Source organism: Aureobasidium melanogenum, assembly GCF_000721775.1.
Source record: "Aureobasidium melanogenum CBS 110374 unplaced genomic scaffold scaffold_4, whole genome shotgun sequence".
NCBI classification, from domain to species: domain Eukaryota; kingdom Fungi; phylum Ascomycota; class Dothideomycetes; order Dothideales; family Saccotheciaceae; genus Aureobasidium; species Aureobasidium melanogenum.
The window spans coordinates 962,617-974,428 of NW_024470056.1; the positions used below are offsets into that span (position 1 = coordinate 962,617).

Genomic DNA, 11,812 nt, shown 5'->3' on the forward strand with positions numbered 1-11,812 from the left:
TTGCCCCTGGTAATGCACATACTACTCGAGTAGAAGTGTGCTTTCCTGATTCTGTATAGTCAAATCATCGGTGATATGGTCCGCGATCGCTTCCTCGAGTGAAATCGAGTAGCGCACTTGGAATACGCTGCGGCAAAAATCGCCCTAGATTCAGGTGGACAGAAGGTGAGGCATGTAATCTGAGGACAAAGAAAGCCTGCAACTGGGACATGCACCAATTAGGAAGATTGGTCATTGTAAAGGCCCATTCCATACAAAGTCCCAGCCACCCGACTGGTCTGCTCGACACGGCATATAATACCTTGCATGATCTGGCTTGTGTATTGCACTGCAACTAAAACAAAATTACAAGGCCTCACAGAAACATTACGTGCTGGAGGCTGAAGATGGTATCAATCACACACCAATACACTTACCCGATTCGACCTCTGCCTGTACGGCCCAATCTTGCACAGCTACCAAGCAAGGAGATGCAGTGGACTTCAGCATACGATAATGTGTTCAACCAATACGCCAATGTGGAAGGACTGGAAGTCGGGACATGCAACCCTGCAGCACTTGCATATCCGATCGCAGCACTGAATGAGCCGTCGCCTGTGGTGCCGAGTGTCTATCCCGAACCATCTCAGCACAATAGATTATGGAGTGCGAATTCGTTCGATGCAAAGGACATTCACCAACCTTCGCCGACTTTCAGCCCATGGTTGGGTGATGAGGGCGAGACCGACCTACTTGGTCCTATGAGATGCCAGCCGACAGCAAGGATTCCAAGCTATCATAACGACCTTTCGATGTCAGGCTTGAGGATATCTTACGACCCTACACTTGCGCCGTCACGAGTGGAAGAAACGGCGAGCGAGATGTATTTAGGCAGATCAAGAAGAGAGTCACGCACACCATCAACACCACATCGTCAGCAGCGAACATCTTCACCGGGCACGCCGTCATCTCGGCGGCGCCAACGGCGGACAGCTTCATCAAGAGGGCACAGTCGCAAGTCATCAGGACAGGTGCAGAGTCCACGAGCAACATCGAGCAGTTTCGTGAATTACACAGCATCAGACAGCGAGAAGCTGTTGAGCGGAGTAGCACCGTCGGGCAGTAGCAAGACCAAAGCACGACGTGAAAGGGAGGCGGTGGAGAATCGACGAAGGTTTAGCCAGGCTGCGCTCAAGGCGGTAGTCAAAGCAGGGGGAGACTTGGCCGAGCTGCGAGATGCAGGGCTGATGTTGGGGTAGGAGAGCAAGTGGCAAAGGGAATGCGTAATAGACGAGAGGCAATAATGCAGTTATTTAATGAATGGATTTGGAGATTCGAGCGCAATTTCGTCTTCCCAAGCAACGAGCCGACGGATGTTCGTGGTCGCGTATACAAACGAAGGGAGCCTAGTCACGGGCATGGCGGGAATAGGTACGGGTGTTCTTGCAAGTCCCTGCATCTGGCCTGTGCAACTAACTTTAAGCTAATTACTCCACGTTGCATGATCGCATCTCATTTAGAAGGCTGGGAACGTCTGGATGCGCGGATATGATGGCCTTGTGCCTGTTGTAAGTAACCTTGATCTCCGACTTATACATCTGTGACTGCCTCTACCTCGACATTTCTTGTGTGACGAGGTAGACGTAACAGACCAAGGGACAGTGTTATTGGCCGCGTGAATGGAGAGCTACTTTGAAGACGATAGTCCGCTTGCTGCCCTGCTCGAAGGTCCGTCACCGTCACGCCAGACGCGCCTGCCTCTTTGACCCGACGCACTCACTAATGCCATGCTGCAGGCCATGGCACCGCCGACGATTCGTTCAACTACCTCAACCAGGACCCGGCGCATACTCCTCCCTTCACTCCCTCGCTCGCTCCCCAGAAGCCCTCGCTCAAGCGCTTCGCCCAACCCCTAAACCTCCGTCTCCCTGCTCAGGGCACCATATCCAAGCTTCACCATGCTTGGTCGGTATGCCTACTGTCCCCGTCCCTTCCTCGGTCAGAACACGCTCTCTGACATAGCACAGCGTGCCGTCAACTCTCGCATCGGCCGAGCTGAGAACAACCGCTTCCTCGAACACTTCCGCTATCTTATCGTCGCCTCTCAACTTCTGAACGAATACCCAGATCTCGGCTCCTTGCACACCACCCAGATCAACGGTGCTCCATTCGCCAACACAGAACTGGCTCCAAATGCCTCGCTGAATGTCTCTGGAGTCGCCGCTACCGCCGGCGTTGCCTTTGTCCTCGTTCTCCTGCTCAACTGGCTTCGTGGCTCCAGATTAAGCAAGAGCCGTATATTGCTGGCACTGCTGTGTGCTGCCGTAGCTGGCGTTCTATTCTATGCATACGTTCGTCGACAATGGCTGCAGTACCTCAGACACCAGGCCGTGGATACCGTCTCTTCACTAACAACCAACGCTCGTGGCTTTGACATAACTACCTCTGCTGCCTTGTCCTTGATCCAGGAGGTTGAACTTGTGTCCAAAGGCTACAGACTGTACGACGACATCTGTCATATTCCATGACGTCTGCTAACGAGTCGCAGGAGCACTCCACTGCCTCCAATCTCCCGCTTTGACGATGTCAAGGTCAACCGAAAATGCGCCAAGTTGCGTGCAGCCCTCAACAAGGCCTACACCGAAGCGTTGCCTGCTTTTAGAGATGCAACCATCTCACTCAAGGTCTTGCTTAATCAAGATGATATGGAGAAATACCTGGACGTTTACGATATTCCGCACCACGCTGTTCAAGAGGCCGTAAGTCCTGTGCATGTCTCTTTGGAAGAAGACGATCCGGAATCTCTCAGAAGTCTCCGCGTTGTAAGCTACCAATACAGCACTCTGAGAAGAGTCGTCTGTTGTTCCCTTATGTCTCTTGAGGCTGATGGAGGCAATCCTGATTTTGCACGCTGGTCGGCCGCAACCAAGATTATGAACTCCCTAAGCACTACTACTGCTACTTGGGCACAGAAGTTGAGCGATCTTCTTCGTGAAGTTGAGGAATTTACAATTCCAAGAGAGGCAAGACTTTCTACCAGACCTGCCGGGGAGCGTTTACGCACACAGGTTCGCAAGATCACCGACCTCTCTCAAGGTATCAGGTCATTACAAGCCAAGATGGCTCTGATGAGAGAAGAATCCACCAAGGCGATCGAGGATTCAGATGACTTGACTGACCTTGGCCCAAACTTGATGTCGCAGTACGAATCAATTGGCGCCGACCTCAAGATGTTGATGCAAGCCTGGGAGAATGGCAAAGCTTCTCTTGCAAGTAATCTCGACAAGCAGGAACGTCGTATCTCGCAAGCATCAAGTGGCCTTCGTTCGCCGGCTCCAAGCCTTGGAGGACTGACCGCTGTTGAGGAAGGTGGGCCTGCCGATGCCTTGCGCGCACTGAACGGCGAATCAAAGTCAAACAGATCCAGCCTTGCAGGTTCAGGCTCTGATGAAGAAGTCTTTGAAGGTGTCTCTCTTCACATACCCCGCCAACGCAGCTCTTTGACCAGAGAAGAACGCATCGCTAAGATGCACGAGGAGCGAGCGCGTCTTTCCGAACTGCGCGACAAACGCGAGTCGAGCACCAACATGATCCGCGAGCTTCAGTCTGTCATGAATTTGCGACCAAAGCGCAACACCATGGGTGCACGCATCACTTCGATATGATACCTTACAGCTGTCAACGGACACCCACACTTATTTCGAAACCTACGAACAAACATCTTTATGACCATACGACAATTTCCTTATCAGTAAAGCATTTCTCTTCGATCATGGCTCGGTAATGAACATCAGAACCGACTGGCATATTTCAAGCACACATACCTTTCTCTTCCCTATGCATCCAACCAGCATGGATCTCAAAAGATACCCATACCTTTTCTTGTCGCATTCTTGTCGATATCATTTTCTACTTGGGCCGGTACTCGCTCTTCCTAACTTCATCCTACCCATATGGAAAGCATTTCTCTTCTGGGCGGCATTGTGCATATCACGCGTTGAATATATTTTTTCATAAGCGCATCTCGGCGTCATCATGTCCAGTAGCTATTCAATGGATAAAAAGACATTCATCTCACAACTTTCGATTCTCCTTTTTTATGAACCCAGTATACATTCTGATCTGCAGCAGCATGTTGATCTCGCCCACTCACTCCTCGTCCAACAATGCATGCTCTGCAAATCCTTGTGTTCTGACCTGGATCTTCATGCTTTCGAGTACGCTCTTCTTGACATTTTCATCTCTGATATCCCAACCCGTGAATAGGCCATGCGTAGCTGTGAAGTCATATGGTTTGACCGCTTTCCACATGTTGTGGATTGTGTCCGGAGGTAGAGGAATCATGTTTGGGATACTCCTGTTACAGGATCAATCAGACAGCCAATCGAAGGAGGATTGAGAGCGCAGGGGGGCCAAAAAGAAAGATGAAAAGAAAACAGGACAACTTACCACATGAAGGAGAAAGAAGTGGTGCCTTTAGGTCTGTCTTTACGGTAGAAACCGGACTGTATCGGTCATCGTGGTCAGCTCTTTCTTGTTGATATCCAATTTGGGATATAAAGGCATACTTACAGGCACATTGACAAAAGTATCAGCAATGAAGAGATGTCCATCCCAATGCAAAACCATACTTCCCTCAAAGTGTCCTCCTACTTGTATAGCAGTAACACCCTCTACAATCTCTTCATACTGGGTTTGTAGCAAAACCCTTTTGGTGGAAGGAAGAGGCGTACGGGAAAGCCATTGTTGATCGAGAGAATGGACGTAGACGGGGCAGTCGAATGTAGCTGCCCACGAGATGTGGGTTGTGTAGAAGTGAGGATGCGAGATGACTATTGCTGTCAAACCGCCCAGAGACTTGATCTGGACTGAGTTAGCAAGGGACTATGATGGTAGTGAATCGTGAGTGAGTTACGAAGTCGATGAGCGGTTGGTCGAGGTAGGCTATGCAGTCCCAGAGGATATTGCCGTGAGGTGTTTGCAGGAGGAGGGCTCGCTGGCCGATGCCAAGCTGTATTTGGTAAATAGAGTTAGTCAAGGGGTGGAAGTATCTACTGAGGTTGATGAGAGCAGATATAGAAAGGCCAGAGCTCGAGTTTGTACCTTCCTAGCATCTTTTGCCATTGTTTATAGTTCATCGAAAGATGAGGGAAGTTGGGATAGTTCAAGCTCCCAGTTCGCACTTTCCCACTTCGCCGTATGAGAAACTCCCTCCTCGTTCTCTTGAAGGTTTCCTTGAACAAAGCTCATACACATACCTTTGGTTCTGCCCAGATAGACCAAATGCGCTCGTCCTGCCCATCTTGCTTCCACTTGGTCTCATGCTTTTCAGCTTCGGCTTTGAGACTCGTCCAGGCTTGTCCACTGGCAGGTATGTATTGTCTAGGATCCTAATTCGATAGACAACCTCAAGTTAGCTTGTTTCTTCGAGATTGTCTTTCGAGGTTGCTCGTTTACGTCACAGATTCTGCAGTACCCGGATGGTGGATCTGATGCAGGTGTATCGAACTGTGTGCCGCAGGTTGGGCAGATCAGTAAGTCTTCACCTTCGATCATGATTGTTACGGTATGCGGTCCAAACTACTGGGATGGATGGTTTCCTGTTGCAAAGTGGTCGAAGTGTTGTTGTAGTGATGACATGACCAAGTTCATCCCCCACTTCAGGATTACCCCACCTGCCCCAAAAGTGGGGTCGGTATACAAAAAATCACTTCACCGTTCACGTAACTCTGTTTGAACATTGAGCTGGTTTCATTGCTTAAGTTGTTTGCTAGTGTACAGTCACAATTTATCTTTCCTCAAAACGCTAAACCAGAACTCAGAAGATACGTAGCAACATGTACAGACCATTAGAAAAAAAAAAGAAAATTAGAAGAAAACAACAACGAAACCCAAAGACCAAGAAGTGCAGATTGGTATCATCAGAAGGAGCAAACTCAAAGAAAGGGAGAAGAAAAGGGGAAAAGAAAGACCAGTGATATGCACGTAATGAATGTGCTTTTGTGGAAAGGCGAATACCGTCCGTACGTGGCTGGTCATATAGGGGTATTATTGTTTCGTCAATGGCGTTAGAAAGTTCTGAGTGTCAGACATCTGCCATCCTTTGACAGCGAGGAGATCATAGATTATAAGAGAAGGAGGTATGTCGAGATGGTCAGGAGAAATTAGTAACGAGGCATGCTTGTGGGTGCTCGTTCGATGTTGCCAGTGAGATGAGCAACGCGAGCTTTGATGCGGGCGACTCGATCCTCGATGGTCTCTTCGCCGCTAGTGTCGCCTTCATCCTCGGTACCAGAAGTAATGTGAGATGGGCGGCGAGATATCTGGTCTTCACTGATTCTGGCCGCTCGCTCGGCAGCATTCTTTCGGATTTGTGCCCACCTATCGAGGTTGTTCGCGACCGGCTGGGTAGTCTCGTATGTTGGTTCATTTTCAGGTTGACCATTGATGTTCTGTTCCATCGGAGTTTCCATAGGAGTCTCGGGGAATCCACCAGGCGCATCTAGATGTCCCGCCTCCAAGTCTGCTTTATGAGCAGCTTCTGCTTGCGCTTGCAGATGTGAATCGATCGACTCGCGAGGCGTCCAAGCAGGAGCATCCAAGAGCGGCCCCTGATCAAAACGCTGTTGGTCTTCATCACCATTGCTTCTGTGCTCGGAGTGCATAGGAGACACCATTTGATCATCAGCTGCAAGGTGTTGCTGAGAGAAACTCGGCTCTAATGGGCTGACTGCTGGGGGACTTGGTTCCGAGGTAGACGCTGCCAGATTATTCACCACCTTACGGCGTGGGAACAGTGGCTCAGCGGTCACCGGCACTGCAGGCTGAGCTGGAGGAGTGGGAGTAGTCGATTTCTTACGCAGTAGAGATAGTTTCCTTCCGAGATTCATTTCAGAAGGGGGTGCCAGGCTAGTCGTTGAAGCTGATGGCTGCTGACCATTGAACTCGCGCTTACCATCATCGCTTTTGTGGCCGCTTTTGCTGAACATTCGCTTGAAACCATTAGGACGTTTGTTCTGCTCGTGGGCCAGCTTATCCGGGCGGAAGGTAGCCGCCTTCGCTTCCCAAGCTTCTCTTGCAGCCTTGACAGCCGAGGTCTCCGAATTAGCGGGCCTGTTTCCTTCCATAGAGGGTCTGAATGCCGGATGGTTTTGAACGTTGTTGGTACGCTCCGGGACTGGTTTCCTTCCCACCTGAGTAACCTTGGGTACGGAGGGTACAGCCGGTACCTCTGTAGCGTTGTGTACGACTGGCTTCTCGGAGATGATGGAAGCACTAAGTGAGAGGGGCTCAGCATTGGTAGCTGGTGACTGCGTCGTAGGCAAGTCCTCTGCGCTTGCGTTTGGTTGATCTGGAGTTGCGGATACCTCATGGTCCGAGACGTGAAGTGATTCTTTTCGGGTGTCAGGAGAAGGCAAAGGCTTGTTGGTGCCTTGTGCCTCGGTGAGCATGGCAGCATTATCAGGAACATGTATATCTACAGGTGTTCCTTTGCCAGCGAAGTTATCGCCCAGATATTGCTTGCGCATTACTTCTTTGTCGAACGTGTGGGCCCACTTCATAGCTGGCGCCGCCTCACTTGTTAGACCCAGTGTCAACACGCTGTTAGTCTTCATCGAGGAAGCATCATCTTGGCGTCCGCGTCGCTGTCCATTCGATGTTTCTTCAGCTTTGACGTTCTGTCGAGCAAGATTAGCTGCCGCAGCCCTGATTCTTGCCTGCTGGTCTGGGGAGATGCTGGTCGTGGTTGGCGTCGTCGGTGCAGCTTGCTGCTTTTCTTGAGGGCTATCGTATCTGGTTGGTGGTATAGTCGCTGATTTCCTACGGTTTTGCTTTCCCCTGCGGCTGAAACCAAAGCGCGATTTCTTCTCAGCGATATAAGCACCTTCACCCGGTTCAGGAGCAGCGCTCTTGATCTGTTCTTCCAGCAAGATCCAGCGGCCGTGGAGTATGCCAGTCTCAATGAGGGCGCATCTACCGAAGACGGCTTTTCTTGCAGGTGGTTCTTCGCTGGCAAGACTTGTCATCCAGACCCACCAGAAGCAGTCATCGAGATCGAACTTTGTGATGCTAGCTAGTTCGCCGGGATTGACATCCTCTTCTTGATAGCCATTGGATGACCTTGGAGGTCCGCTGCTGATCGGAGGAAGCATCTTGTCTGGTGGCATCAACATCCTGATTGGAGCTGATTTTACGTTGTTGCCTTCGTCGACGAATCCAGAATTCAAGAAGTCAGCCCAAGAAGGTGTCGTCGGACGGCCGCCATCATTCGCACGGGACTGTGGAGATGACCTTAGTCCTGATATCTTCGGTTCCAGGCTTGACCGAGATGCAGCACCCGTCAGATCATTAGAGTCGTCGCCGAGTGACGAAAATCCAAAGTCTTGAAAGTGTGACCAAGATTCGTCTGTTCTACTGTTAAGAGACTCTAGACCAAGACTCATATTGCTCTGAGATCGCACAGCGATGGACTGATTTGCTGAAGTGATGCAGTGGAGAACGCGTTTGCATTCTTCAGTCAATGCTTGAACAGGATCAGCGTATTCGGAGAATATCTGCAGATCTTCATCTCGATACTCAAAGTTGTTAGCTCTGCGAAGTAGAGCAAAAGGACCAGGAGAAACGACATCCACAAGCATGACAACTTTGGGCGTCTGTTTTTGCATGAGTACAGGCGCTTCCGGAGGATACTCAGTTTGCGCCAGTAGTGCCTGGATAGAACGTGGTAGACCGTTGATTCCTGTAAATCCATCCAGAGCTTCGGGGTTCAGAGATCTGAGGTAGCCAAAGAACAGATGACTAGAAGCATCCGCAGATCTGACGCTAGTCAGTATCAAACCGTGTATATGTAGAGCGGAAAACAACTCACGTAATCCATGATTTGTAGCCGCCTTCAAAGCCCTTTCCATTGTCTGAGTGTTCGAATGCCCACCAACCTGCCATACGCGATAATTTTCTGCCTCCAAATCCATTGGTCTTGCCATGAGCGGCGATAGCGGTCAAGAGGTCGAAGAAGTTGTAGATGATGTTCTTCCTGGCATTCGAATCGACACTCATAGGAATGAAAGTATGGAAGGCATTTCTTGCCATGTTCGAATCTGTCTGTAATCAGCTGTTTGTTCTGCGCCGCATGGAATTGAAAGCACGAACCGCGTTCACCCAACGAGAAGCCATGATAGACTGGCCAGGTCACCACACCACCAGGCATGCGGCTCCAGCACCATTTGAGAATACTGCACAAAATCTGTAACCATGTCAGCCAGAGTCCGGGCTACAAGACTGAGCAAACATACAGCTGGGTCGGTCAGAATAAGTTCCCGGCGAAGGCTCGAGCCAGTGTAGTTTTTGTTCCCTTCACGATTGCCCTTGTAGAAATTGTTGATGAATGTCTTTGCTGGTACGGTATCGGTTTCTGGTCTAAACGGCAAGAGTAAGAAGGGTGTGTCCAATGCCTCGGCTAAAAGGTTCAGTTAGCAATCATCGTCCGTGATGCTATTAAAGCTGCGTACCTCTTGACTTGAGTATCAGCGTGCACACTTGAATGAGCTCGTCAACGTCCTCCGGATCGATTTGTTTGCTGGTCCACGTAGAAACGAATCTAGGCTTTGCTAAAGGCATGTGCCCTTGGCTCGAGTCCACTTGTTGTACTTTGTGCTTTGCGCTCGGCTTTGCATCCCTGCTCTTGAAGACCTTTGAAAGAAACACCATGGTGACGACAGGCGGGCTCGTCGGCTATCGACGAAATTGTATGGATGTGCGCAAGACAGTCAAAAGCATGAATTGATGTGTCCAAGGTTGCTGGCGGACCAATTGGGTGCGTCAGTCTGTATTCTGGAGTCGAAGAGCCAATGGTCAGTTTGTGCGCAGAAGAGAGGAAAGAAGGAGGAAAGGAGAGAAAGAAGTGGGGAGTGGCAGAAAGGTGTGCTGGCAATGGTTGATTCATGGCACCATCAAGTACATACTCCGGATGCGCGAGTTATTAAAGTAATTTGAAACCTTACAGGCGGTGATCCTAGTTTTCCGTCAAGCCACCCGAATGGAACTGCATGAATTGCCAGACTTGATTCGATGCGCTGCACATACGTGAGTCGAAGAAAGGAGGAACATGAGCAACTGGCCGGCCTAATCAACAGCTAGAACTTTTCATGCAGGTTAGCTGTGCATGCTCCGAAACGCCTCACAGGTCGAGGACTCCCCCATATCTGATAACATCGTGCAGCAACGATTACTGGCGTCCCTGTTTTCTCAACTACGTCGCCGGCGGCAAAGCCTGGTCTGTACCCGGATCTCATAAGGGTGCCAGCACATCATTGGCGATCAAGACTGCCTGCCTGCCTGCCTCTGCGGCTCTCGTCGCAGTCGCAGTCGCAGACCCCTGGTCCCTGATGCATCCTCAAGCGCGAGTCGCGCGCCGCAAGACGAGCATTTCTGAGACACTTTCTGTATAGTAATTTAACTCTGGCGACCAAGGGTGCGCTAATCAAGGGCTGTTTATCCTTCTCTAACGCCAACGGCCCATACCCGCAACTTAGTTTTGAGCAAAGACCAAGCATGTGAAATGTCAATGCGACTCTGCTCGCACTGATAGATTGCGGCATGCTATCCCTATATTGCGGCAGAGGACCTTTTATCGCGGCAGTTTGTCGCTCAATAAGTGTGCGAACTTCCATACTTCCGGCCAGCAGCCTTAGAACCAGAATATCGTTTGCTCTATAAAGCCATGAGTGTGATAGAGCATGAATCTTCTCAACATCCATGATGTCATGCATGATGTCAAGCTGTAACTGCTGAGATGGAATGAAACTGCTATTGTTCTCAAAGAGCACAGCTTCTTCATCCATCTCATGCGCACCTTTACTCAACTGACGAGATATTCATTGCGTCCACAGTATATCAAACACCCAGCAACCAGACAGTTCTCCATATCTACTATCAAAATGGTACGTATCTCGAATATCTTCCGTCAATGGCTCTTCGGATCTCCTGAATCTCGCATATGCAATATCACGTAGCAGTTCGCAGCGCACATTGTGAGTTGGAGGAGAAGAATCTTGCTCAGAATGCAACATCTGCTAGCCATATCCCGGATGCACTTCACACTCCCATCAACGCCTAGCTTTAGGCGTATGGTGACACTGGCGTCGAAGCTGCCGGACTCACCGAAACGTAGTGCCGAAGAGAAATGCTGACTGTATTCCTAGGTCAAAGACAACGACACAGTCATCAAGTGAGTACACCGCCTTTCGACCAGCAGCATTAGCCTAGCTTTTTGAGAAGAGAAAGCTGACCCGCGTTCAGAGAGTTCAATGAGCTCGTCAATATGAGTCCAGATCAGTTGAAGGAATGGCTCGGTGGAGAAGATTCTGCCGGCGCAGGCTGGTCCAAGGACGATGGCTCTGGTGAGACCATTGGGCATGAGAGGTGAGTACATCTGAACGATGAGACGGCCCAGCACAACCATTTCCATGAGGTCTAATATCTTTGTAGCGGTCGTAAGATCATCGAGATCTTGGAGAAGAATCCCAAGAAAGACCCCAGCAAGTATGACGAGGAAGATATCACGCACATGCGCAAGGTGGTCGCATATAATAAGAGACACCTAGCACAGGAGTCGAAAGCGAAGCAAGATCCCGATAGCAAGAGTGCTAAGTCTTTGAAGAATTGGGGCCATGACCCTCAGCAAGCCTAGATGCATATACGGCCTAAGGATTTGTTAGTATGACTGAATGATCACTTTACCCAATCCAAACTTTCAAAGCTGTTCTGTAGCATCTGAAGAGATATCCACTTGAAGACGATGGTTAGAAGAGCATATTGGTCGAAGCTGGCTGCA

General features: G+C 50.0%; 5 protein-coding genes across 5 annotated transcripts; 3 read left to right on the forward strand and 2 right to left on the reverse strand.

Annotated features, from left to right (window-relative positions):
* Positions 1-386: 386 nt before the first annotated feature.
* M437DRAFT_64016 (uncharacterized protein) lies at positions 387-1,238 on the forward strand (the record flags this gene model as incomplete). The annotated part of the gene is made up of 1 exon (XM_041024343.1): positions 387-1,238. One exon carries the CDS (start codon positions 387-389, stop codon positions 1,236-1,238), a length of 852 nt encoding a protein of 283 aa, XP_040882428.1.
* Positions 1,239-1,658: 420 nt separating this feature from the next.
* Positions 1,659-3,644, forward strand: M437DRAFT_73330 (uncharacterized protein; the record flags this gene model as incomplete). Its single annotated transcript, XM_041026006.1, has 4 exons — positions 1,659-1,707; positions 1,776-1,948; positions 2,007-2,479; positions 2,528-3,644. 4 exons carry the CDS (start codon positions 1,659-1,661, stop codon positions 3,642-3,644), a joined length of 1,812 nt encoding a protein of 603 aa, XP_040882429.1.
* Positions 3,645-4,128: 484 nt separating this feature from the next.
* Positions 4,129-5,535, reverse strand: M437DRAFT_42342 (uncharacterized protein; the record flags this gene model as incomplete). Its single annotated transcript, XM_041020553.1, has 6 exons — positions 4,129-4,336; positions 4,429-4,484; positions 4,552-4,842; positions 4,895-4,990; positions 5,238-5,369; positions 5,437-5,535. The coding sequence occupies 6 exons, from the start codon at positions 5,533-5,535 to the stop codon at positions 4,129-4,131; spliced, it is 882 nt and encodes a 293-aa protein (XP_040882430.1).
* Positions 5,536-6,143: 608 nt separating this feature from the next.
* On the reverse strand, positions 6,144-9,687 carry M437DRAFT_42097 (DUF1708-domain-containing protein; the record flags this gene model as incomplete). The annotated part of the gene is made up of 6 exons (XM_041020510.1): positions 6,144-7,208; positions 7,362-8,796; positions 8,849-9,077; positions 9,130-9,223; positions 9,273-9,436; positions 9,489-9,687. The coding sequence occupies 6 exons, from the start codon at positions 9,685-9,687 to the stop codon at positions 6,144-6,146; spliced, it is 3,186 nt and encodes a 1,061-aa protein (XP_040882431.1).
* Positions 9,688-10,916: 1,229 nt separating this feature from the next.
* M437DRAFT_64020 (uncharacterized protein) lies at positions 10,917-11,668 on the forward strand (the record flags this gene model as incomplete). Its single annotated transcript, XM_041024344.1, has 5 exons — positions 10,917-10,919; positions 10,995-11,009; positions 11,181-11,206; positions 11,278-11,400; positions 11,467-11,668. The coding sequence occupies 5 exons, from the start codon at positions 10,917-10,919 to the stop codon at positions 11,666-11,668; spliced, it is 369 nt and encodes a 122-aa protein (XP_040882432.1).
* Between the last annotated feature and the right edge of the window lie 144 nt (positions 11,669-11,812).